Raw genomic sequence first — 27,959 nt, 5'->3', positions numbered from 1 at the left:
TATATCAATTGTATTTGAAATACAATGAATACAACATATATTCATACTCTCTCCTCCGCTCTTGATCTCGCTCACCTCTCTCTTCACTCTCCCGATCTCGCTCGCCTCTCTCTTCCTTCTCTCGATCTCACTTACTTCTCTCATCTTACTATCTATTCATTATGATACAATTCAAATTGTATTTGTATTTTTTCTTCGAAATTCATGAAAAATAATACACCAAATACAAATTAGTATACAATTACTATTCAATTTCGACCAACTCAAAATCACCTCTAAACAATCTCAAATTTTAGATATGAGATCATGTCGATGTTTTGAATCTTTTGATATATAATATACTCGAAATGATTCACATTTGCGGAACATCAAATTTTAAAGAAAAGGGAAAGCAATGATGAAGAAGAAGACGCAAAAGAAGAACTGTGAAGAAGACATAGGAGAAGAAGGACAAAAAAGAAGAAGAAAAAGAAGGGGAGTACGAAGAAGAAGCATAAGTAGAAGGAGGACGAAGAACGCAAAAAAAGAAAGACCCATATAGCCATTTTTTTTGAAAAATAACATGGCCGAATTGCCATTTAAGTAAATTTTAAAACAGGGTTAAAAACATGGTAAGTAGAGATTACGCACTGACATTTTCCATAATTTACCTTGAGGGATAAAAAACACTTAAGAAGACTTTGTTATTTATAAGAAAAAACTAATTTGATCCCAAATTTACTTTTTTCCTAAGAAACATACGAGATACATAACTACTAGATAATATAAATATAAAACATTTTGATCGGTATTAAACTTGATCAAATTTGCAATGCAACTTGATCACTTAACAATACTTTAAGGACATCTTTTTGTCAGAATAAAGTGTTTAGGGACATAATTTAAGTAGTGAGTATAATTTAGGGATGTTTTGGCAAAAAAGAACTCCACTTATTAACTTGGGAGCCAAAGCGGCAGTATCTGCCGAGATTTTGAGGGAAGAGGGAAGAGAATAATTTTATATAAATACGAAATTGGGGAAGTAGGGACAAAGATTCTGAGTGTTGCCTCTCTTCTTAATCGGTGCAGTCATTTTCTGTTTGTGGCATTTACACAAACAGATAGCAGGTATTTTCATTCCCTCAAATCGGTGTTTTTTGTTTTTGATTTGATTTTAGCATCTTAACGTTTATAGGGTTTTTGGTGCTCTCCTGTTGTCGACATTGATACTGATACTGAAGAGGACCAAACATGTTTGCTTTTGATTGAGTGCTGTTCAAGTGGTTGATTTTTCTGTGTTTTCAATTTTCATTCATGACATTTGCTTTGCTTTGTTTGTTTTGTTTTTGGGTGTCATGGAAACGATTTTGTTGGTCCATAGAAATTTGAATGTGTATAGATTTTTGGACTTTGTTTGATTGCAGAAAATGGCTAGTTTGGTGGAGAGACTTCGTGTGCGGTCAGATCGAAAACCTATGTACAAGTTAGATGAGTCTGATGATGAAACTGATACGATGCCTGGAAAATCTGGGACTAAGAAACAGGAAATTGAGAAAATTGTTCGAACAGATGTGGTAAGTTGCTTGTACATTGGGAATTGTCTTTAACTATTTATATACTTGGCATTTTCTGTAGTAGGGTTCTTTTTGTTCTTCATCCCATTGAATCTACAACTCTAAATTTCATTTATAAATTGCTCTTGTATATTTTGTTGGTTATTGCTATTTTTTTTACCATCTCTTTGCTTGACTTTTTTATTCCATAGTAGGGTTCTTTCTCCCAACTTTAGTATTGGTTTTCCTATGTTTACGTGTGTGTATCGTCTTCAAGAATCCATTTTCAGCTTCAAGATATGACTTAGACTAGACACGACTTGGGCTTTAGCTTGGTCATCATGCCGTACAAGAATCCGTCTGTCTGCTAAGTTAAGCATAGATAACTTAATCCAGCTTGGTGTGTATGCTTGTTGGAGGATAAATACATTTTTATACTGTTTTTTTCCTTTTCAAATTGTTGGAATGGCAACACTAGAGTTAGCTAAGTTTTGAAATTTAGCAATTTAATATGCTCGTCCTTTGTTTCATGGTGTTTGTGAAAGACTGGGATCGTAGGTTGATCTCTGGTTGCTTCCTTTCTGATCTGGTAAATTCCTTCTAATTGTAACTATTGCACCTTGATCTTCTATTAAAATACATGTCTTTGTTGGTGCCTCCTGATTTCTTTCAGAAGGATATGCACTAGGAGAATACATAAAATACTTGCAGTAGCAATAGGTAATGCATCCTATCTAGCGTCATAGCATCCTCCAAGATGAAGAGTTAGGATTACTCCCTCTTATGATATACCTGAGGACTTTCATGAAGAGGGGAACTGATTTTGAGGACTATCACGGTCGGCCAATCTATTAATTGTTTGGACCATCTGAATATCTACAGTCAAAAATAAAAGAACAGGCGCTCTTTCAAGGTTCACGGTTAATCGTGAATCTGCCTGGTAGTATGGAAGAGTTTTTGGCTAAAAACATCCCTCAACTATACACCAAACTTAAAATACATCCTTGTAATATCATAGTGAACAAGGAACATCCTTCAACTATTGAAAATCTAGCAAGTTTCACCCTTCTGTCAAGAACTGCTAGAAATCTAATAGAGCATTTCGAAACTCATGTGACACCACTATAGTTCCCCCATTTGCAACTAGGTTCTTTTTTTAATCATAGTCAGGTTCTTTTTTTAATCATAGTCAATCTTCTTCCTCCTTAAGCTGGTTAACTAGAAGAATCAACATCGATCATCTCTAAATATTAGCACTTCGTCTTTTTGCGGACGCCATTGAGTGCTCACAGTCAAAGAGCAGAAACAAAATGATAGATGGAAAATAGGAGAGTTCGTAGGGCGGGCCCATTATCCACCGATGGATTTCTCGGTTATCAAAAATAAAAATAAAAAATAGGAGAGTTCGTAAATAGGTATTATAATGTGAATGAGACGAGAAATATGTTAGCAGCATTACTAGATGAAATATGCACAAGATGTTGGATTGACATTTCTGACACTTCTACGATTTTTTTTGCCAGAGCATATACATATACATTAGCATAATAACAAGAAGGTGTTAGCTCTTAGCTAAATTTTGATTGCTAAAAATAAAGAACCAAATTGAGATGGGAAAATATTTCATGTTTTAGTGGAGAATACATACACTGTTACCTTAATTGGTTTTGAATCATTATAGAAAAAAACCAACTATGCTTGCCATAGCCTTTAATTTACCTTCTTCTAATTGAGAGTAAAGACAGTGTGAACAACACATGTTCCACGTATGAAAGCAATCATTCTTCATGTTCTTGAGGGGTACTGGGTTCCAGTATCTGCATGTTTGCATGATTTGACTTTGCATGATTGCATCACAGATTTAATAATAACCGGGGAGGATGGGTATGGAAAAGGAAGCATACATCAACAAATGAAAGTTAAAGTTAAATCATTCTTCATGTTCTTGAGGGGTACTGGGTTTCAGTATCTGCATGGTTGCATGATTGCATCACAGATTTAATAATAACCGGGGAGGATGGGTATGGAAAAGGAAGCATACTTCAACAAATGAAAGTTAAAGTTCATTTTTCTGAGAAATGAGAGAATGTGGGTGTCAATGAAGTGTTCAAATCTGAGGAGTTTTTAGTGAATTTCACTCACTCCGTTAGATTTTTAACAGTCTTTAACTAATGGATAGGATTTGTTAATGTTTAGATATTTGAAGGATGTTTTTTGTTAACTATGATATTACAAGGATGTGCTTTAAGTTTAGAGTATAGTTCAAGGATGTTAAACTCTAATATGGGATGCATGTTGAGTTTTTTTTTGGTGGAGATATCTTGTAACTTGTAACTAAAAAGTGGAAGGCTAACTTCTTTATCAAAAAAAGTGGAACACTAACTTGTGAATACTGAACAATAAACAATACAATAACATGCATTCCAAAAAAGAAACTGATACTTAATGTTCTTCTTTCTTTGACGGTGTGATCAAAGTGTGGATTCATGAAAGGAAATTTATTATATATAGATTGAGCATTTTTTCTCTTCATATTATATTTGTAATTTCAGCCAAATCCAGTTTTTGAGGTCAGATATTACAACAGAAACTCTTCTAAGCAATTCTTGTATAGTAAAGTTGATGAATGTGAAACTAAGAAGGCGTGTTTACCTTATCAAAAAAAAATTAAGGAGTTCCAGACTCAGGATGGTCATTTTTGATTTTGATTAAACTGCCTCCAAGAAAAGTTTGTTTCACCTCATAGCCCAGAGCTTTCTTATTTTAGAAAAATCACAGTCCAAAGCTCTGGCTGCAAAAGTTTGTGGTTTAAATCATCTCTTCTGAAGATATAAAGTTTTTATCTTCTTGGCTTTTATTTGTGAACCATGAAATGTCTTCTAAAGAAACCTACAGTCATATATTCCAGAAGCTAGAGCTGGAAAATAAAGGAAGCTACAAAATTTATTAGTTTTTAGTCAAACATATATCATGCTCTGCATGATCAGACTGGCGGTAGCTGTTTTGATTAGATCCAGACACAAATGGGCTTCTATCTTACTTATCATAAAACAAATGGCCTTCTAATTCATGCTAGTGGAAGCTTAAGATGTACAAATTTGTACATGTGACCTGTACTCAAATGTTTTGTCTTTGGAAAGTAAAGTGTGATACTAAAGAAGTATAGAGAATGATTTGATTCAGAAGATGCAGCTGTCACAGGTTCATCTAATCTTAGTACTTGACATGTGGAAAATTCTTAGACTAAAAGTTTTAAGTGCATATAGTAATTTAGTGAATTATTTTGCTCCTATTCAATTTTGCAAGCATTATATTCCGTAGCAAGGTAGTCATAAATTAAATGAATTTCTGAAAACTAGATACTAGGGCACACGAGATGGTTAATTTTTGTGAGGCTTAATGCATATTTGTATCATGCCAATTTTGTAAAGATAACACCAGCTTAATGTGTATCAATGCATATATTTGATTTATTATTAAATGCTTTTCCATGTTGAAAATATATTTGATTTATAAAGAATTACTACATGCCAAGGCACATCTGCTGTGTGTCCATACGTTAGATTTGGTTAAACTCTTATGAAAAATAAACATAAATTGGGAAAAAATAGCTAGAGTGGATAGTGTCGGAGACCGAAAGTAGCGTGGAAGTAAAGGAAATAACCAGTAACTTAATTTATTTATCTTGCTCTTATAAAAAAGTAGTGTCCATTTTAACCTCCAATTTGTTTTTTATGATGGGTGTTATATGGATATTATTGAAGAGAAACATGACAAGTTTTGTAACTGGGTAACACCACGATTTTGTATATACTATATATACAAATTCAGATGGTTAGAAAAATCATTAAATGTTTCAGTTTCAGAAGTTCCAAGCATCTCTAGATACTGAGAAACAATAATGAATGTAGGACCATGTTTTTTGGATACAGTGAGATGTGAGTATATCTTTCAGTGTGTCATCTCTTACTATGTCTTCACTTTTAGTTTAATTTCTTTTTGTACCAATTTATCAATAGAAGAAACATTTCTTCACAAAGATAATTAATGATACTCATTACTTGAGGCTATCCCTAGCGTGACTTTTTATGTGGCCAATATAGTGAAGATTCGGTTTGAATATTTCTTGACGTGGTCAAATGAAGTGTCTTAACATGTACTTTCAGTATGTGTAGAGGTTGTTAGTGGGCACATATTACCTTCTTGCAAGTGCCTGAGCTCCTGGACTGCAGCCAGGATTGGTTCTGCTCCTAACGTCAAATGTCCTCTCATACATTTGTAGCTTAGTAGTTGCTGGGTATGCGCAAATGGATGTCCTCATATCACAAACATACTTTTAAAAAATTACATAATTACTATTTAATAATATGTTAGAGTTGTAAAATAAAAATTAAGAAAAAAGCTAATAATATGACAAAATTCTGCCCCACTTGACTCCTTAGATGTCTTATTGGGATATTACTGTAAATAGTTCTAAAATTTTATTAAAAAAAAAAGAAGGTTCTAGAATGTTATGCTGCATTAAAGAGTATAATGAGAGACTTTACACCTATTAGTGTTACACAAATTTTATAGGAATGTTTGTTTGAAGAGTGACGGGTTTGAGCCGTGGAGCATTGGTAAAGTTGTCTTCATGCGACTTTAGGCTACGAGTTTGAGCCCCAGAAGCAACCATTAGTGCTTGCATTAGGGTAGACCGTCTACATCACACCCTTTGAGGTGTGGCCCTTCCCCGAACCCGCGTTCAATGCTTTGTGCACTAGACTGCCCTTTCTTTTTTTCGTTTGAAGAGTAAAATGGTTGTCCAATTTTGCATCGATATTTTGATTTATCAACATTTTACTTTAGGTCTTTCCACGTATAAATTATTTCCATGCATAACAATGTATTTTTATGAGAAATTGATAATCAGTAAAAAGTAAAGTAATTTCTTTCTATGATATAAGATATTGCACAAACAATACACCAATTAATGATACAATTAACTAATAAAAATGCATTTTTGTCATTTAGTGCATCTGTAAGACATTCCATATTAGGTTCATGCATACACAAATTATTTGTCTATTCTTATTTTGTATCTTTCTACCAACACATTGTGCTTGTTACATAAAACATCTAATCTTTTCGCTAAGACTTTTTTGGTTTCACTTACATATAATAAATATAATATCGTGTCATGCACCTGCTATTATATAGATTAGATAAAGTAGTAACTATTTAACTGTAATCTGGACAACTTTCTTTGTATAAACAGAGGACGTATTTAACCCAGGAAAAAGGATAAAGAAAGAATATATTATAAGAGGATATTTAGCGATGAAGCCACAACCACTTACAAGCTATCATCACTTTACATAGAATAGTACCAAGTTTTCGATAAGAGTCCTCTTAGCCGTAGGGTTTTCTTCTTCGCCTCTAACACCTCTATTCTTTCATTTTCGTTATGGCTACTAACGATCAAGTTAAAAAAGAAAGAGGAAGGTTTTTCTTTACTCATGGAATGGTAATGTACCCAAATATGCCGATGAGGAGTACTACAGAATATACCGCCTCTGGTTAAATCACATCCTTTCCCTTTGTCCTTGATTGATTACATCATATCTTAGTTTCTTTAGGGAGTTTTGCTCATATTTTAGGAATAAACAACGCAAGATCCATTAATCATAAACACGTGCCAGTACATAACAATACAAGTCTCTCATGGTTGTATTAGCAGCTTTCTGGAAACATGTTCTCTTTTGTAGTGTTTAATTGTAATGACCTTTATTTGTTTCACTTACATCAGAAATAACAATGCAAATTGCTTCTTTTGATAGAAAGACGATTCCTGTCAAGCTTGTGGAGGAGATAGTAATCTTTTGTATTGTGAAACGTGTAACTATGCTTACCACCCCAAGTGTTTAGTTCCTCCACTAAAGGCTCCTCTTCCAAGCCATTGGAGTTGCCCTGAATGTGTATGTACCCATCCTTCTATCAAATTTATATATTTAAACATGGAATTCTGCTATTGTCGGCAGTTCCCTTCCCTTCCCACCTAGATTTACGCTAGATATTGCCATTTTTCTGTAGGTGAGTCCCCTGAATGATATTGACAAAATATTGGACTGTGAAATGCGCCCTACTGTTGCTGAGGATCAGGATGCTTCCAAGCTAGGGTCGAAGCAAGTATTTGTTAAACAGTACCTTGTTAAGTGGAAAGGATTGTCTTATCTTCACTGCACATGGTAATTATTTTTTACTACTACTTTATTTGCTCTAGATTCTCTTTACACCTATGTCAATATGGCAACAAAGATCATCTTGTACTGCTTATAACTGTCTTCTATGCTTCACCATAATGCTTGTTTGTGTAAATGATCAGTTTAATAAGTTATGTTATCTCTTTAGACCTTTTGACATCTTGTATTTGAAGTCATACTGCGCTTTAACTATTGCAGGGTGCCAGAGAAAGAGTTCGTAAAAGCTTACAAAGCATATCCCCGTTTGAAGACTAAAGTGAATAACTTCCATCGCCAAATGTCATCAATGACTAACTCTGAAGATGAATACGTCGCAATCCGACCCGAGTGGACTACAGTTGATCGAATTCTTGCTTGCAGGTGCTTTTAAAGAACTGACTTATAGATATTCAGTTGAGATGCTTTATTTAAAAAATATGGGGAGTTGAGCTCTCCTCAAAATTTTCTGGTCAATGCTTTCTTTTTTGCTTCCAAAATGTTTAGTTACTTCCCCCTAATGCATGCTAAACTGATAATATTAGTTAAGAGTTGTTATCCTTAGCTTAAGGTTGAGCTTTGATTTAATCGTCAAGTGGAAATCATTGTTGAGAAGGAAGCTCCATGTAAACAGTTGAAACGTTCATGAGCTGTGGATGGTAGTGGACTAGTGGTGTAGGATACAAAAGTCCAACCACCAACACTGCCACGACAAAACTACAGATCTCCAATCTCTTCTAGGAAGTTCATGTATTGCTCCATATTTTCAATGACATTGCTTTTACACCAAAAATACAAATTCAAAAGACAACAATTCCCAGGATATATGTTGCCCTTTCGCTTCAAAGTAGATCTTATTCGTTTTTGGCCAAATTGTCCATAAAATGCAAAGAGGAATTGTTCTCCATACTGCTTGTTTACTTTTTGCCATTTAAAAAATAATGCCATGTCTCGAACAAGCTCCTAATATTGGGAGGCATTACCCATTTGATACCATACATATTTAGAAAGAGTTCCCAACATTGCTCTCCTTCAAATATTTAAAAGAACTCTGTCAGTTAGATTTGATGGCAATTGTGAAAAAAGCTTTTAGCAGGAACTCACATTTGGAGTTGCGATTTTTATAGTTTTTTGCTATGTTAGGTGATAAGAATCCTAGAAGTAGAGGGCGTTCTGGTGGGATCTTCACCGACAAATTAAGATTGCAGTTAGTTTGAAAATGATCGAGTGACATTGCGTTTTCGACCCGATCCAATAACTTGATAAGGAAAAATCAAGAACTTAAGGAAAATTTAGGAAATGTGATGAAGCTAAAAATAAATATAAAGAAATGAAACCAAACTGAAATTAAAGATGGAGCGATTTCAAGAAAGTATTCCTGAATTCAAGATGGATCAAGAAGGTCAAGCATGACTTTGAGAACTTCAAGATAATTCTATCTTCAAAATTTATTCCTAACAACAATAATTAGTCACAAAGAACGCTTTTGGGGAGAAATAATTTAGGAAATAAATAAAGGATCTGACCTCTTTTAGAGTAACAACACCACCAACAATAAGTTGTAACTTACAACCTTTCTTGAATATCTAAGCATGATCCAAGATTTAGAAAGAATATTCTTATCACCCTTAAGTTGATTCTTGAAGGTTGAAGAATAAATCTAAGAGTAACCCATACAAAACTCGAAGGAAATATTATTTTTTGATAAATGGTACTATTGTATTCCTCCACATTAAGGAATGCTGGCTACCTTAAAAAGTGTTACAAGGTGAAGTAAAAGTAGAATCTAGTTTACAGAGAGCCTATGAAATCTACTTAACAATTTCATTTACCAAAAAAACAGTGTGGATAGACAGTTCCCTTTCACAACATGGATGGACTTTGATTTGTTACTAGAAATACGAGTAAAAGCACCCAAATCAAGAATCCATGGCCCAAATGAAGAAGATTGTGTGACACAGGCAAACAAGTTACTAGATTAAGGTCTCATTTGTTTTCATTAAGATTTAAACGTCTGAATCTGAATGCGCATCTGAATGATTAAGAAGTTGTCACTAGATTTGAACACTGAATGATTAAAACGGTATGTTTTCAACATCTGAATGTACATAATCTATTTATATGTACATAATAAATATACAGTTTTAAATAAAAATTAATTAAATATTAAAAAAGAATTAATAAAATAAAATCATTACTTGATGAAAAAATGAAATACTTATACTTGCTAGTGATGGTGAAGATAGTTTGTAGTGGTGGTGGTAATGGTAGTAGTTGTTAGTGGCTAGTAATGATGGTTGGGATAGTTGCGATGGTGGAGGTGGTTGGTGTTGTGTTGACTATCATAATGGTGGCGCTTGGCAGTGGCGTTTGGTTGTTGTAATGGAGTCGGTTGATGTTAGTAGTTGGCGGTGCTGATGGTTATGGGTGAAGAATGTGTGGTGGTTGGTGATGTGTTTGTGGTAGTTGGGGGTGATACTAGTGGTGATGATGGAGGTGGTTGATAGTAGAGATTGACCATAATGGTGGTAGTGACTAATAGTAGTGGTGGAGATGGTGATGGTGGTAGTGGTGATTGAAGAATGTATGGTGGTAGTTGGTGGAGGTGTTAGTTGTGGCGACGGAGTTTGTTGGTAGTAAGAATTGACTATAGTGGTGATAGAGGTGGCGGTGACAACAAAGATGGGGTGGTGGCGGCAATGGATATAATCATAATGATGGAGGAGGTATGTGTGGTAGCAAGTGACAATGGTAGTTAGCAACGGTGGAAGTTGTGATGACAGAGTTGGTTGGTGGTAGACAACGGTAATGGTTGTAGTGGTGGTGATGGTGACAGAGGTGGTCAGTGGTGGTGGATTGTGGATAGAGTGATGGTGAATATTATCCACATAAGGATACCTCTTAGTGATATTAAGACTCCGTTTGAGGTCTTAATGATTAAGATCTATTTCAGGCCCATGAGTGTTTAGATTCTTCATGAAAACAAATGCTCTTAATGATCTAATGTCTGAACCATTCAGATTCAGACCTCAGTTAAGTGCAAACAAATGAGGCCTAAGTTGTGCAAGCTGTAGATGCGGATGATGCGATCTGGTGCTAAAGATGGTCCAAATAATAATCTCTAATCAAGGGTAATATAATGAGATGATTGATCTCTTGATTCCGATGAAGATAGATTCCTGCTCTATTAGTTGTGAACCGCCATAATTTCTTTTGTGGGGTTGAGGAAAAAAAAGAAGAAATTGTTTCTCGGAAAGGTAATAACTATATTTTTTAATTTACCTTTTAACTGTAATAAGAGTAAGACAGTAAGTGAAGGAACTTTTAGACGAGAGAAAAAATGTTGTTCCAGTAGGCACTCAAACCCTTGGCTCTGATATTATGTAAAAAATGAGAAAAGAAAAGATATTGCGAGTGAATGCTTTGATTATTCCCTCAAACATGTTACCAATTTCAAAAAGAAATATTCCCTCAAACATGTTGGGCTTCAATAGTGTTTAGAAGTGATGCAGCAAAGGGGGTATCCTTTTAATGTGGGACAACAGAGTATGGAGGGGTACCAAAGTGGAGGAAGACAACTTCTCAATCACATGTAAATTTGAAGCTCTACAAGAATCTTTCTGTTTGTCCTTTACTGGTGTATATGCTCCTCACAGTAGAAAGAAGAAGCTTGAATGCTGGGAGGAAATAGCTGCAATGAAGGAATTGAGTGAAGGGCCACGGGTAACTTGGGAGATTTTAACACGGTTAGACATATAGTGGAAAGAAGGGGATGTTCCAGAACAACTAATGTAATGACAGACTTCTCCAAATGGATTGAAGATTTGGAACTTCATGACCCTATTTTGATCGGGGGTAAATACACTTGGATCAGGGGGCTCAATCATCAGAATAATGCAAGGTTGGATAGATTCCTGTACTCTATGGAATGGGAAGAAAGCTTCAAGAACATTAGACAAAGGATTCTGCCTAGAGTAACCTCTGATCATAGTCATATCATTTTGGAGTGTGGTGACTGGGAGCAACGACACTCCTATTTTAAATTTGAGAATTGGTGGCTGAAAGTGGAGGGATTTAATGAGATGGTCCAGGAATGGTGGAATGGCTTCATAGTTGAAGGGTGTCCAAACTATAAACTGTGCATCAAATTGATTTTGCTGTAACAGAAATTGAAAGAGTGGAATAGGAAGACCTTCGCCAAAATGGCTGACAAAAAAATAGTCTTCTTGAAGAACTAGCGGTTTTGGATAGAACGCAAGAAGACAGATTTATCAGAAGAAGAAATGATGGTTAGGGCAACAATACTTGTGGAAATTGAAGTACTGGCCAAACATGAAGAAGAGAAATGGAGGCAAAAATCTAGAACACTATGGTTGAAACAAGGGGATAAGAACACCAAATTCTTCCAAAGATTGGCAACATCACATAGAAGGTACAACACAATAGATAGATTGGTGGTAAGGGTCGAGGAAGTACAAGAACCAGAAGAAATAAAAAAAGCTATGATAGATTTCTACTCCAATTTATACACAGAGCCTGAGCCATGGAGACCTGCTTTTGTTTTGACAGGATATCCTACAGTTTCCATAGAGGAGAATGATTGGCTTCAGACCTTTCACAGTAACAAAAGCGTTGCAAATTATCAAACAGTGTGATGGAGAGCTTTTTCAAGGTATGTTGGGATACATTGAAGGAAGATCTGATGCAGACTATTCATAATTTTCACCAAAGGGGAATCTTTGAAAATCTTTCAATGTGACCCTTATAGCATTGATCCCAAAGAAACCTGGGGCTGTGGAACTAAAGGACTTCAGACCTATTAGCTTGATTGGGGGCTTTACAAAATTATCTCTAAACTGATAACTGAAAGACTCAAAACAGTTATTGGGAAACTAGTAGATGGTCACCAAATGGCATTCTTGAGAGGGAGACAAATTCTTGATGCATCCCTGATAGCCAATGAACTGGTTGACTCAAGGGTCAAACAGAAGAAACCGGGGATCATATGCAAATTGGATGTTGGAAAGGCCTATGACCATGTCAATTGGAATTTTCTCCTAAATTTTTTGAAAGACATGGGTTATGGTAGTAGGTGGATCAAATGGATCAACTTTTGTATCTCTAGTGTGAAGTTTTCCCTTATAATAAATGGCAATACAGAAGGTTTCTTTCAATCTCACAGGGGTCTTAGGCAAGGGGACCCCATGTCACCTTTCCTATTCTTGCTAGCTATGGAAGGTCTAAATCACATGTTCAGGATAGCAAAATGCAAATAGATGGGTGAAAGGTTTCCGTGCTCAGTCAGGAAGAGGGGTAGATCTGGAAGTATCTCATTTGTTATGTGTAGATGATGCCTTAATTTTATGTGAAGCAGAGTCAAGTCAGATCAGGCATCTAAGAGCCATCCTAACTATTTTTGAAGGAATCTCAGGTCTTCATGTAAACTGGTTGAAAAGCCACATTTTCCCTATCAACCAGGTTGGGAATTTGCAAGAGTTAGCTGCTATTTTGGGTTGTCAAGTGGACTCCTTACCAACTAAATAATTGGGGTTGCCATTAGGGGCCAAAAATAAAGAATTAGAAGTGTAGAGTGGGGAGATGGAAAGGTGTGAAAAAATTGTCCAGGTGGAAAAGTCAATATCTATTAGGGGGCAGATTGACTCTCATCAAGTACTGGATGGCCTCCCAACATACATGATGAGCCTTTTCCCTATACCATAGAGCATTGGGAAAAGATTTAACAGGGTGAGGAGGTCCTTTCTATGTCAAGGAAACAAGGAGAAGAGAGGTTACAATCTGGTGAAATGGGATGTATTGACCCTCAACAATCAGCAAGGGGGGCTTAGTTTGAAGAACCTTAGAAAACAGAACACTTCTCTTTTGCAAAAATGGCTCCGGAGGTTCTGCTTCTCATTGTGACCTTCTATGAGAACTTATATGCTGAAACAGAAGATTGGAGGCCTCATTTAGAGATGGAGAATCGCCCTAGGATCAATAACAGAGACAGCTCCATGTTGGAAGCCCCTTTTGAACCTCATGAGATACTGGAAAGCATCAAGGCATGTGCAGGGGACAAGGCCCCAGGTCCAGATGGCTTCTCCATGGATTTTTTCAGGCAGTGTTGGGACATTATTAATGTAGACCTTGTAGCTGCAATTCAAAATTTCCATGATAAGTGCTTCTTCGAAAAGAGCCTGAATGCAACCTTTGTTGCTTTGATTCCAAAGAAGGTGGGTGCTGAGGAACTAAAAGATTTCAGACCCATAAGCCTTATCGGGGGGGGGGGGNGGGGGGGGGGGGGGGGGTCTACAAGATCATAGCTAAGCTCCTTGCAGAGAGACTAAAAAAAGTAATCCAAGGCATAGTAGACGGGCAACAGATGGCCTTCATCAAAGGAAGGCAGATCATGGATGCTGCTTTAATCGCAAATGAATGTATTGAAGCTAGAGAAAGAAGCAACAAGCCAGGGATTGCCTGCAAGTTGGACATCCAGAAAACTTTTGACTACCTACATTGGAATTTCCTCATCCAGATGCTGGAAAGAATGGGTTTTGGAGTTAAATGGATCAACTGGATCAAACATTGTATTGGCACTGTGAGATTCTCCATCCTAATCAACAGAGCACCTACTGGATTTTTTGCTTCCCAAAGAGGATTGAGACAGGGGGACCCACTATCTCCCTTTCTGTTCATTATAGCCATGGAAGGGTTGAGTAACTTGATCAACACAGCAAATGGGAAAGGATGGATCAAAGGATTCCAAGCAGGAGAACTAAACAACTTGGAGGTAACTCACCTTCAATATGCAGATGATACATTGGTGTTTTGTGAAGCAAAAACAGACCAAATCTTGATTTTGAGGATTATTTTTGTCATTTTTGAGGCAGTCTCTGGATGCCATATCAATTGGGGAAAGAGCTTTATCTATCCTATCAACACCGTGACGGATGGAAAGATTGGCTAGTAAGCTAGGAGGCAAGATTGGGGAACTTCCAACAACCTACCTAGGCATGCCTCTGGGAGCAAATAGCAAGTCCAAAGGTATTTGGAATGGGGTCCTTGAGAAATGTGAAAAGAAACTCACCAATTGGAAAAGTCAGTACCTCTCCTTGGGAGGCAGACTAACTTTAATCAATAGTGTCCTTGATGCACTACCTTCCTATATGATGTCAGTATATCCAATGCCTGCAAGTGTATCTAAGAGCATCGATGCCCTTAGGAGAAATTTCCTATGGCAAGGCAGAGAAGACAAAAAGAAGTTCCACCTAGTTAAATGGGAGGAACTGATAGTGAACAAGGATACAGGTGGCCTAGGCATCAGGAACTCAAGGAAGCAAAACCAAAGCCTCATGTTGAAGTGGCTGTGGAAATTCGCCAATGAAGATCATACGCTTTGGAAGGAGGTCATCATAGCAAAGTATGGCATGGAGGACGAGTGGATGACAAAAGTGGTTAACACTCCATACAACTGCACTGTATGGAGAGCAATCAGGAACCTGTGGCCTATGTTGTATTACAGATCCAGAATCAAAGTGGGAGATGGTCAAAAGACCTCCTTCTGGGAGGGCAAATGGAATGGAGCAACACCCATGAAACAGCTGCATCCGGAACTATACATGTTATGTCAACAACAACAGGGAACAGTGGCCACAATGTGGACTGGTCAAGGCTGGAATTTGTTCCTAAGGAGACACCTAAATGACTGGGAAATAGAGAAGGTAATTGCACTTCAGAATTCAGTAGATAATTTTAGCAATCTTACTGAGGAGAAGGACTCACTGGTTTGGCAGAGTGACATTCATGGTAAATTCTCAGTCAATTCAGCATATAGGGCACTCAACAAGACTGCAGACCAAGAGACAGACTGGCCATGGAGGATGATCTGGAAACCAAAGGTGCCCTACAAAGTGAATTGCTTTTTGTGGTTGCTGTCAAAAGAAGTGGTTCTGACCCATGAAAATCTGAAGAAAAGAGGATATCAATTTGCCTCTAGATGTACTCTGTGTGGAGAGCAAGCAGAGACAATCAACCATCTTTTTTTACACTGTAAGTGGACTGAGCAGCTATGGAGAATGTTCATTTGCCTGAAAGGAATTACGTGGGTGAAACTAGGAAGCATCAAAGGAGTTCTAAGTAGCTGGATTAGGGATGGCAATGCTTTAAAGGAGGAGAGATGGAAGTTTGTCCCAGCATGCATTTGGTGAACAATTTGGAAAGAGAGGAACAATAGGAGCTTTGAGAATGTACAGAATAGCCTTCAGAAGATTAAAATGAATTGCTTAGCTCTTCTCTAATTTTGGTGTAAACAAGATATTTTAGCTAGAACAGAAGACATCTTTGATGTACTAGATTGTTTATAGGCTTCAATCTTATTAAGTCAAAGATTCTGTAGGATGTAATACTTTTTTTTGAAGGGGAACTACACTTTTGGTTGTAGTTTACCTGTGGATATCTATAGACTAATGTTACCAGCCAAAAAAAAAAAGGTTCTGCTTAGAAGAGGGAGCCATCTGGAGAAGATTTATAGCAGGGAAATATGGTTTACTTACTCAATGGACAACTGAGGAAGTTGTGGGCACCATTGGGTGTAGTGTCTGGAAAACCATAAGAAGACGGGCCCCAATCCACAATTCAACAATAACATCTCAATCACTGTGGGTAATGACTTTTGGAATGAGGTGTGGATTGGAGAAGATAGTCTTAGAAACTCTTTTCCACACCTATATACCTTAAGTCTTCAGAGGAATGCCAAGGTAGCCCAAGTTTGGAGCCAACAAGGTTGCGACCTCTTATTTAGAAGAGCATTTAATAACTGGGAAATTGGAGAAGTTGCCAATTTATTGGAAGTTCTAAACTCACATCCAACTCTATTTGTGAGACATGACAAACCTAGATGGAAACTACACAACAAGGGCGTGTTCACAGTGAACTCATGTTATTGGAATCTTAACACACTACAGACAGAGCTAGACAGATGGCCTTGGAAGCTAGTTTGGAAGACCAAATGCCCTCCAAAGGTTGCTTGTTTTACTTGGTTGGTATGTAGATAGGCATGCCTAACTCATGAGGCTTTACAGAAAAGGGGGGCTGGCAGATTTGCTCAAGATGTGTCATGTGTGAGAAGGAAGAAGAAATCAATGATCATCTATTCCTTCACTGTAAGGCAGCTTTGAGCCTACGGAACGTGTTTTTGTTTGTTTGTTAGGAGTTAAGTGGGTGATGCTTAACACGACTATGGAACTCCTAAGCAGTTGGAAAGGTATTGGCAACAGTGGAAGAAAAGAATTCTGGTGGAGAACTATCCCAGCATGCATATGGTGGACTCTTTGGAAAGAAAGGAACTCAAGGTGCTTTGATGGACAAAAAACTTTCAGAAAATTAGAATGAATTGTATAAGCCTTTTGTTTTTTTTGGTGTAAACAAAATCAGATAAGGGAGATAGTAGAATTAGTTGATTTTATAGGAAACTTGTAAAGAATACCCTATGTGGGATGTAAGTTTCCAATTCATCATTTTTTTGGATGATGAATCTTTTGGTGTGAATACAAGGTTACCTTTTTCTAAAAAAAGTGATCCTAAAATGGAAAGATAAGTAATTGATATTCCTAATTACAAAATTATTACGATTCTAGTGTCTTTTGGAACAAAAATAAGGTAAAAAACTTTTTGGCCTGAAATTCATTTTAGTTGTGTTATTAACTAGAATATGCTCTTTCCATATTAACAAGTTCCCTTATTCTAAATAATTTTGAAACTAGAGACCCTTATTAAGAAATATGATTGTGCTAATAAAGCAAGCATATACATGTCAATGGCCACATGGGGGGTATTAAGTGGCATGTTAGTATAGTAATTGATTGTTAAAATGCCTATTAGTTGAGTTTTCTATTCCTTAAATTGTTCATTTTATTTAAAATTTACTATTTTGGGCCTACAAATGAAGTACAAGTCTCAGGGTAAATTGCATCTAATAATATGCTGATGTTCTTAGGGGAGATGGTGAAGAAAAAGAGTATCTTGTAAAGTGGAAGGAGCTTCCGTATGATGAGTGCTACTGGGAATTTGAATCAGACATTTCTTCTTTTCTGCACGAAATTGAAAGATTTCATGTAGTTCAGTCTAGACGTAAAAAATCTTCAAGTAAACAAAAGGGAAGGCCTATAGAGACAACTGAATCTAACAAGAAAGCCAAAGAGTTTCAACAGTATGAAAGCAGTCCTGAATTTCTTTCTGGAGGTATATATGGTACCAGTTTTAATTAGTCCATGTATGTTATATTCATCTAGTGAAGTTCCTTAATCTTCTCTCTGGTTGAAATAAAGGATCACTGCATCCATACCAGCTTGAAGGGCTGAATTTCCTGCGTTTTGCTTGGTCCAAACAGACACATGTCATTCTGGCTGATGAAATGGGGCTAGGTAAGATTTATTTTGTTCTTCCACTGCTTCAATTTTTTTATTCTCGTCTTTTTTCTCATTTGCTTTATCATATACAACTGCAACATGGTCCTTTCCTGAATTATTTTTCTCTGTTGTCCTTATTGCATATAGTTTATTCTGCGATACTGCTAGTTCTTTTTTGCTGATGCATTTTCAATCTTGCAGGCAAAACAATACAGAGTATTGCACTTCTAGCCTCTCTTTTTGAAGAGAAGGTCTCTCCACATTTAGTAATAGCACCTCTTTCGACATTGAGAAATTGGGAGCGTGAGTTTGCCACTTGGGCTCCTCAAATGAATGTGGTAAGTTTGAGGTGATGTATTTCCTACTATGAATAGCAGAATAATAATTACTAAGATGAATATCAGATCATTCTTCTCTGAGGAGAATTGGCATCCGTAGGTTATGTATGTGGGAGGCGCACAAGCTCGTGCTGTTATTAGAGAATATGAACTATTTTTCCCCAAAAATCTTAAGAAGACCAAGAAAAAGAAATCTGGTCAAATTGTTGGTGAAAGCAAGCAAGATAGGATAAAATTTGATGTTCTCCTTACATCATACGAAATGATCCTCATGGATAGTGCCTCTCTGAAGCCAATCATGTGGGAGTGCATGGTAATTTCCTTCAAAATCCTTAATTGTGCCATTAGCTTTTGTTATTCCTTTTGCCTCTAAAAGAAGCTTGGCATCTGCATTTAGATTGTTGATGAAGGTCATCGTCTCAAGAACAAGGATTCCAAGTTGTTTTCATCTTTGAAGCAGTACTCTAGCAGGCATCGTGTTCTTTTGACTGGAACTCCTCTCCAGGTTTGTTGCAATAGGTTGCTTTCTAGTGCCATTTCATGTTTGGATATCCAGTTACATAGAATCATAAGGTGTATACAGTATACCGGTGTATCTATCCTGATGTTGCATCTGCCATACTAAAATAGTTGGTACAAAATACCTACGTTGCTCGGAGTCTCATTTTGGTTCCATTGGTTGGACAAATATATGAGTATGCGTATTTGACTTTTCATAAAGAAATATACAAGTATTAGTAGTAGAAACTGCTTTGCATAAACATGTGAGTGCACATAACCACTTTGAATTTGAATGCTACAGTTTTAGGCAAAATTCTATGTTAATTTTCCATATCACTGCCTGCTGGGGCTTATTTAGGGGTAAATGTGTTACTAACTTAGCTTGTGAAATGAAGTTTTATTCATCTTAAGACAACTTAAGAAGGATGTGTGATGGTTGGCTCAGAACTGAGGAGACACCAAAACACAGGGTGGGCTAGAATCCAAGTCAAAGGCCCCCCAGATAAGAGTACAGTAAGGAGACTTGATCTTTAAGATCTCTCTTCGGGTGGGAAAACACAACAGCTTTCAGTCCTAAAATGGTTGGAACTTGTGGTATAAGTGCAGCAGAACCTCCTTCCAGATGGTCCGACCTGAATCTAGGATCTTCTAGACAAAATCTTGGTCCTTTGGGTACAACAAACTTGTGATGGGGCACGCAGGGGTTGTGGGGTACGGTGGGGGTTTAGTATTTGAATTTCAAAACGATAAAGTTAGGGAGACACGTGGCAAGGATTTAAAGACATTGCAGCCGAAGCAGACCAAACATTATCGGGCCAATCCCTTTGGCCTCTGTTAAAATTACAAATGGGAGAGACAAAGGGAAAAGGAGGCTGACAGGTTACAGGTATATGGACAATGCAAAACCTGTTAATAAAGGAAATAGATGTAAGGTGCCTGACAATTTTTATAAAAACCCATGACCAGATTCTGGGCCTTCAATCAATAAAAATAAAAATAACCCAAAGTTTGCTGCTGAGACTGCACTTCCTGATTTTGGGTCGTCATCTTAACCTGACAAAGCCAGTTTCGAACAAATTCTTTGGTATTGACAAAATAAGCATTAGTCCCAATCTTTGTTGAAATTGAAGGTGCTACCAGAGGCTTGACCCATGCTTCTCAGACCTCTTCTCCTCTTCTTCTTCTTCTTCAAAATTCTCCCTGTTTTCAGAAATTTGCTGAGTTTATGGAACCCTTACCTGCAAAATAGAAAAGAGATGATGGGGAGAAGAAACCTGAATGATTGGGAGATGAATAGAATGATTTGAGTTTTTCAAACAGCTGGATAACTTCACACGAATCCAGGATGGAGAGGACACACTGAAATGTCAAGGACATAGCAGTGGAAGAGTCAGTGTTAATGCATCTTATAAAAAATAAATCAACATCAACCTCAAGTAAGTAATTGACTCTGGAAACATATCTGAAGACCAAAAAACCTTTTGAGGTTGCATGTTTCACATGGTTACTGGTAAAAGAGGCTGAGCTCGCACAAGAAAATCTAATCAAGACAAAGTAGATTCTATGTTCAAGATGTTCTTTTTTTACGTAAAAAGGAACTGGAGACAGTGGGACATCTGTTTTTACGCTGCAATACAACTGATCAGTTATGGAAGATCTTCATTAATCTCAGAGGCATAGCATGGGCAATGCCTAGAAAGTTTACTAAAGCTCTCTTTAGTTGGGAAGCAGCTGGAGCTGGAGCATAGAGGCAGATGGAGGATGGTCGCATGCATTTGGTGGACTATTTGGAGACAAAAGAATGCTCTGAAAGCAGCAGCAATACAGTCAAAAAATCAAAGTCAACTGTATTATTGTTTTCTGTTTTTGGTGCAACCAAACCTACCCTGAAGATGCACTATCTATCCTAGACACATTAGGTTCATGGTAGGAAGGAAGATTCGTTTGCTGACTTTTGCTCACTTGTGTATAAGGTTTCAGTACTGTTTTGAAGTTAATATATACAAAATGTTATCTTCTCAAAAACGAAGTTAAATAAAGGAGATGATTATGGATGTGGTATCAACACCAACTATATAAATTCAACCAATTGACAGAGAGGAACAAATTCAATTATTTGAGTGTCATAATGATGAACCCGTGGGCCAGATCCAATCAAAGGAAGCTGACGCCACTGCATGGGTTCGGCGAAATTTTCTGAAACTGAGCAAACAAATGGGGTTCACCTATAGGGTTTTGAAACAAGAAGGAATGTAAACTATATTGACTAAAATAGACAGTATGAGAATTCAAAGAACTCCTCCAAAGGTATGGTAAGTCCAACAAGTCCAAGAAGGGTTGGGAAAGTTGGAAGTAAAAAAAATAGTGTTTTAGGTAAACTGTATAGTAATAGTGAGAGTTGCAAGGGAAGATTACTGACTTACAGGGTAACCATGGAGCTGAAAATATTTAGCGAGAATATGAAGGGGACTTAATAATAGGGCGAAAAGTAGAGTTCTGAAGACATTGATAGTGGAATGGAGGGGTGATGTTTATTGCTTGCAGGAAACAAAACTGGATGTCATAACTTCATCATTAATCAGATAACTATTGCCAAACAGATGGCGTACACATATGTGGAAGCTGAAAGTAGCAGTGGTGGTGTACTGATTATGTGCGTACAATTATGGAGTCAAATGTTGTGCATTAGGTCAATATAGTTTAACAGTGCATCTTGAAAAACTTTTTCAGAACTATAGCTGGTACTTAACTGGGATTTACAGACCAAACTGTAGAGAACTATAGCTGGTAATTAACTGGGATTTACAGACCATACTGTAGTAGAGTCTAGAGATAAATAGTATGTGTACTTTGAGATGGATGCAACTAGGGGTGTATGTCATGGTCGGTGGGCACTTTTTGGTGATTTTAATATCACCAGATATGTGGGAGAAAGAAAGGGCATCCAGAAGAACTAGTGACATGTTGAACTTCTCTAGATTATTGATGTCAGTATGTTTTGATTCTGCCATCTGTCTAAAACAATCAACACACTTGCAACACCTCGTATTTCCGTAATAATTGTTTCATTCAAATAGACAAGAACGAGGTTTTTTGACATGCAAAAACTGACTTGCATAAGGACACACGTCTTTGTTCTTTCTTTCTGTTGGCTGTAGTAATTGTTTTTTCTATGCCTTTCAGAACAATCTGGATGAACTTTTCATGCTGATGCACTTCCTTGATGCTGGGAAGGTTAGCCCCACAACATGTTTCTAGCAAAACATACAGAACTTATTTACTTTTTGAGTTATCATGTGATGTTTTATGGGACCTGATGTCAAATGCAGTTTGGTAGCTTGGAGGAATTCCAGCAAGAGTTTGCGGACATTAGTCAGGAGGAACAGGTTTCAAGACTTCATAAAATGCTGGCACCTCATCTGCTCAGAAGTACGATTCTGAAACTTTTTCCTGTGTTTGTCTTTGAATATTTGTTAGTTTGATGGTATCTATTGATGAAATGTACATTTTTTATACTTTTCCTTGGTATAGTTCATCATAATTTTCTCTAATGATTTCTTAATGTCATACTAGCTATATCCTTGTAAAAGCCTCTTTCCAAATTGTAATATAGATACTGTAGTAACATGAAGCTTTTCATTGTGAACACAAACTTCTGGGGTTTGTCTTTACTGTAAACTATGCCTTATCGTGTTTACACCCTCCCAGGGGAAATAGTTGGTAATAGAATAAGCATTGGCAATTTGTAATTATTCAACTAGGATATGTCAAATTTCTCCTTTATCATGTCATTAGAAACTCTAATTTGGTAAAGCTTTTGCCTCCTCCTAAATCAGCTGCCTATATTCATATGACTTGAGGTAGCACTCTCTCTTGATTATCTTTATTGGTCCAACGTATGCAACTGATTGGGACTATATGAATTATGATTGAGCTTCTTACAGTTCACATATATTTTCAACAAAACGGAGGGAACTTATGAAGAAAAAAGTAATCCTAGCATGTAAATTCTTTGTTGGTGTTGGCCATAGAAATCAAAGATTTTTTACTTTATTTGAAAATTTTGAAGATGGTATTGTGTTTTGGTTATATTTTTTTACAAGGGAGAGGAGGGCATTTTATTTGGATTTATAAAGATGGAGTTGGAAAACAGGTTATAGGTTTTTCAAATTTGGAATCCAACTTCAAGTTGAATTTGGAATTTTCATGGCCAAACACTGATTTTCAATAAAGTGGAAATTATTCCTGAAAAAATGAATAATTTTATGACTAAACAGGTCCTTAGTGTAACTCAGTTTATTTTTGTAGAGATTCACGAGGCAGTAGATTGTTTCAAGAAACATGAATTTATGTAATTTACATCTATTTAAAATATTATCGTTGCATGTTTGATATTTCAGGACTCAAGAAAGATGTCATGACAGAGCTGCCTCCTAAAAAGGAACTCATTTTACGTGTGGAACTGAGTAGCGAACAGAAAGAATATTACAAAGCTATTCTGACTCGTAACTTCCAGATACTGACTCGCAAGGGAGGTGCTCAGGTGGGCCAATTTCTTGTCTGAGATACCTTTATGCCACGATAGGAATTCTGACCTCACCGGATATTTGTGTATCAGATTTCGCTTATAAATGTGGTGATGGAGCTGCGCAAGCTTTGCTGTCATCCATTTATGTTAGAAGGTGTTGAGCCAGAGGACAATGATGAGTTTACCAAGTATGTCATGTTTCTTGATAGTCAACTATATGATTGTTAATACTTGTTTCCGAAGATTGAGTTGTCGAGATTTTTCGTAAGGGATCTTTTTCTTTTTGAGTATCTCTTTTGGTTATGCAAAGTTTTGTTTTACCCTCTGTAATTCTAGTCACATTAAATATCATATGCAATGCTTCAAAATGGCTGTTTTAAGTCAATTGTTGGTAGAACTGCACATAATCTCTTATATTTATAGGTAAATTAAAGTTTTTTTTGACAAAAAAAATTAAAGTTTAATTCTTACTATTTCTCAAAAAGGGAAATTCCATGGGTGAGTGTGATGTTGATAAAATCCCACTTAAGCCCTGAAGCTAAGGTGCAAACACACATTGAGTTTGTCTCACTTAGGTGGAGCGTTAGGATAGGCACCAAATCAATTATTGCTATGCCCGTGAGCTCCAAGTTGAAGAGTGAACCATTAAGCAGTAAGTATAACTAGCAAAGCAATAGTCCTTGTTAAGGCCAAGTTATGGATGTATATTTAGTGAAAGGAATGAAAACTAAACAATTTTGTATGATAAAAACAATGATTAATGTGTATTAGAAAGCTAAAACGACATCTTTGCATATAAAATTTGAGATTCAAAATTGTGTTTGAACTTGATTGTTATAGTTTTTGCTTCATGTATCTTATTTATTGTCGACTTTTCAATTCCTTGATCCATATAATTATTGTATATGCATCACTTCTTCCATTTCCTTTTATACGTAGGTGTTTGACTAGACATGCAGTTTAAAAAATAAAGAATTTTGGCACATACAAAGACTTGTGTCTTAAGCATGCCATGCCATTTTTATGGATATAAAGAGAATGCTATTAAGGGTAAGATGAGAAGTTTAAAGTATAGGAGTTTCCAAATTAACAGAAGTGTCAATTCTTTTGGAATAGTCTAAAAAGGAAAGAGTACCATATAAAATAAAACACAGGGAGTTGCTACTTTTTTGTATATTTTTATATGTTTTCTTCATCTACGTCTTTCTTCATTAAAGTTTAAAGTTTGAATAGAACATTGATGCCTTTGGCAACACTTGGTGAGTGGAATTTGGCATTGTTAGTAGGGGCTGAGAGTGGAGTAGGGGTGATATGGGAGGAGGGGAAGGTTCTCCCTTAAACTATAAAAGTGCAGATGTAGAAGGAGGCTACAAATTTTTGCTGATGTTCACAAACCTCAAAAACATTGTCAAATTAGAGAGGGTGATAGCAGCCTGGGAGGGGTGAAAGACATGCAGGATCGAGGGTTGGGGGATCATGAGGAGCTGTGGCGGGCAAACGATTGGAAGGGGAAAAGTTGGATGGGGATGAGGGTGGTGAGGAAAGTGAAAGGTCGTCCTAGAGGTGGTGGTGCGCGGTGGCTGCTTTTTTGTAGGGGAAGAGAAGATGAGTGGAAGTTAAACTTGAGAAAGTAGATAACTATGAATTTTTTCTTGTTCTATTTCTCTCATTTCTTTTTGGGTCATGTTACAATAAGAATATGAATAGTATATAGAATCCTACTTGGATAAAGGTTTTAATATAGTATCTATACATAGAGTTTAGTGTGATAATTACACAATTAAATAAAATATTTTTCTTTAATATTTCTCACATGGTATCAGAGCCAAGTTGAGAAGCATCCGGGACAAAGAAAGCCATTATCGTGCATCTTTCTGCTGACTCCTAAAATCTGATATGCATAGTTCCACTTTCATCAGTTTTGTGCGAAAACCAATACCACTAAGTGGTCTAGTATCTCCTGCGACCGAACCCCAAATAGTGCTGCCACAAACTGACCTCCCATGCACCACCCAAAAGGTTGTCACCTCCAGCAAGATCTAATCGTGCACCAACAAGTGAGCCTTTTCTAGCCAATTTATGCGATTTTCTTGTGGAGATTTACTCGTCTCTTGATTTCGAGATGACCTATACACTTAATACCACATTCTGAGCACATCTCGACGAGAATCACTTTTCTGAATGCCTTCTTATAATTGGACATTTGGAATGCTTTTCTCCACGGTGATCTTGAGGAAGAAGTTTATATGGAGCAACCACCTAGTTTTATTGCTCAAGGGGGAGTCTAATAGCTTCGTATATCGGTCGTACTGGGCACTCTATGGTCTGAAATATCCTAAAGCATGGTTTGGGAAAGTCCAGGTTATTAATTCAAGAGTTGGGCATGACTCGTTGTGGAGTTGATTACTCTATGTTTCATCGACATTCTACACCAAATTGGTGTATTTATTTGGTTACTTATGTTGATGATATTGTTATCACCAACAATGATCAGGATGGTATAACTAATTTGAAGCAACATCTCTTTCCGCATTTCTAAGAGTAAATACCTCGACTGATTGAAGTATTTATAGGTATTGAGGTTGGTTAGTCCAAATTAGGTATTATTATTTCACAACACAAGTATGCCTTAGACATTCTCGAGGAGGCATGAATGATGGGATGTAGACCCAATGACACCCCTATGGATCTGTATGCTTAACTCATGCTAGGATAGGGGGAGCCACTTAGGGATCCTGGAAGGTATAAGCGTCTGGTTGGAAAGGTGAATTATCTCACATTGACTAGGCTTGACATATGTTTTCTGGCGAGTGTTGTAAGTCAGTTTATCTTCTGGAGGTAGTCATTGGGATGTTATTGTTTGTATTCTGCAATATAAAGTTAGCTCTAGGTAAAGGACTACTCTTCGAGGATCGAGGACATGAGCAGATCGTTGGACATATAGACGCCGATTGATTATGATCATCCTCTGATAAAATGTTCTACATCTAGATATTGTGCTTTAGTAGGAGGTAATTTGGTGTCCTAGAAGAGTATGAAACATAGTGTGGTTGCTCGATCCGATGCAAAAGCAGAATATTGAGCAATGTCTGTAATAACTTGTGATAGACTAAATGCCCTCCAAAGGAAGCTTGTTTTACCTGGTTGGTAACTTGGTATGCAGAAAGGCCTGCCTAACTCATGAGGCTTTATAGAAAGGGGCTAGCAGTTTTTCTTCTCAAGATGTGGTGTATGTGAGCAAGAAGCAAAAGTTAATGATCATCTATTCCTTCATTGTAAGACATCTATGTGCCTATGTAACATGTTTTTATGTTTGTTTGGAGTTAACTGGGTGATGCCCAACACAATGATGGAACTCCTAAGCAGTTGGAAAGGTACTGGTAACAAAGGAAGAAAAAATGCTGATGGAGAACTATCCCAACAGGCATATGGTGGACTCTTTGGAAAGAAATGAGTTCAAGGTGTTTTGATGGACACAAGACTAATTTAGAGAAGATTATTAAGCCTTTTGTTTTTTGGTGTAAACATAATCTAATAGGGTTGGTAGTAGAATTTGTTGATTTTATAGGAAACAACAACAACGACAACAACATACCCAGTGAAATCCCACTTGGGAGGGTAGAATGTACATAGACCTTATCACCACCTCTTAGAGGTAGAGATGTTGTTTAAAGACCCTCGACACAAAGGCAGCAATCACAAATACAAAGAAGAAAATATAGAAAGTCACAAGGAAACAGTGCCAAGTCTACTAGAGGGGAGCAACAACAACAAGGAAGTAGTGCAATAATCGAAACACAATAAACAACATACTATGATAGAGTATTAAAACAATATTAAATAATGATAGATATAAAAAACAAGAACTATAATGATACAACTAGTATAATGGCATACACCAAACATCTAGTCTTATCACCTCTCTTCAATACTTTTTTGGTCTACCCTTGCCCCCTCTTGTACGCATTACAACCAACCTCTCGCAGCTCCTCACTGGTGCATCCACATATCTCCTATTCACATGCTTAAACCATGTCAGTCTCTCTTCTCTCACCTTATTTCAAATATCCCTATTTCTAATCTTATCGCTCCTAGTAAGACCACACATCCAACTAAGGATCCTTATCTCTGCAACATGCATTTGCTGAACATGCGAGTTTTTGACTGGCCAACACTCCACCCTATATAACAATGTTAGTCTAACCACCACTTTATAGAACTTACCTTTGAGTTTTAGTGATACCTTTTTATCACACAAGATTCCAAAGGCAAGCCTTCTCTTCATCCATGCCGCACCAATACAATGTGTGATATCTTCGTCGATGTCCCCACTCCCCTGGAGTATAGATCCAAGGTACTTGAATCCATCTCTATTGGGGTACTTTGTGTGTCAAGCCTCACTTCCACGCCTTCCTCATGCATCGCCTCACTAAATTTAC

At 36.9% G+C, this 27,959-nt stretch overlaps 1 protein-coding gene across 1 annotated transcript in view; it reads left to right on the top strand.

Annotated features, from left to right (window-relative positions):
* Positions 1-961: 961 nt before the first annotated feature.
* The window catches only part of LOC125842611 (CHD3-type chromatin-remodeling factor PICKLE-like), a 77,055-nt gene continuing 50,057 nt past the window's right edge, over positions 962-27,959 (top strand). Inside the window, exons 1-14 of the mRNA XM_049521915.1 lie at positions 962-1,107; positions 1,404-1,553; positions 7,352-7,489; positions 7,605-7,759; positions 7,973-8,134; positions 17,742-17,986; positions 18,073-18,168; positions 18,355-18,491; positions 18,592-18,804; positions 18,889-18,996; positions 22,176-22,226; positions 22,322-22,421; positions 23,393-23,535; positions 23,611-23,708. Of these exons, the coding sequence (XP_049377872.1) occupies positions 1,407-1,553; positions 7,352-7,489; positions 7,605-7,759; positions 7,973-8,134; positions 17,742-17,986; positions 18,073-18,168; positions 18,355-18,491; positions 18,592-18,804; positions 18,889-18,996; positions 22,176-22,226; positions 22,322-22,421; positions 23,393-23,535; positions 23,611-23,708 (1,793 nt within the window). The 5' untranslated portion in view covers positions 962-1,107; positions 1,404-1,406. The remainder of the gene's footprint in view (positions 1,108-1,403; positions 1,554-7,351; positions 7,490-7,604; positions 7,760-7,972; positions 8,135-17,741; positions 17,987-18,072; positions 18,169-18,354; positions 18,492-18,591; positions 18,805-18,888; positions 18,997-22,175; positions 22,227-22,321; positions 22,422-23,392; positions 23,536-23,610; positions 23,709-27,959) is intronic.

This window comes from Solanum stenotomum, chromosome 10 (genome assembly GCF_019186545.1).
Source record: "Solanum stenotomum isolate F172 chromosome 10, ASM1918654v1, whole genome shotgun sequence".
Taxonomy (NCBI): Eukaryota; Viridiplantae; Streptophyta; class Magnoliopsida; order Solanales; family Solanaceae; genus Solanum; species Solanum stenotomum.
The sequence above is the reverse complement of the archived record's forward strand: the minus strand, read 5'-3'. Positions and strand labels throughout refer to the sequence as shown.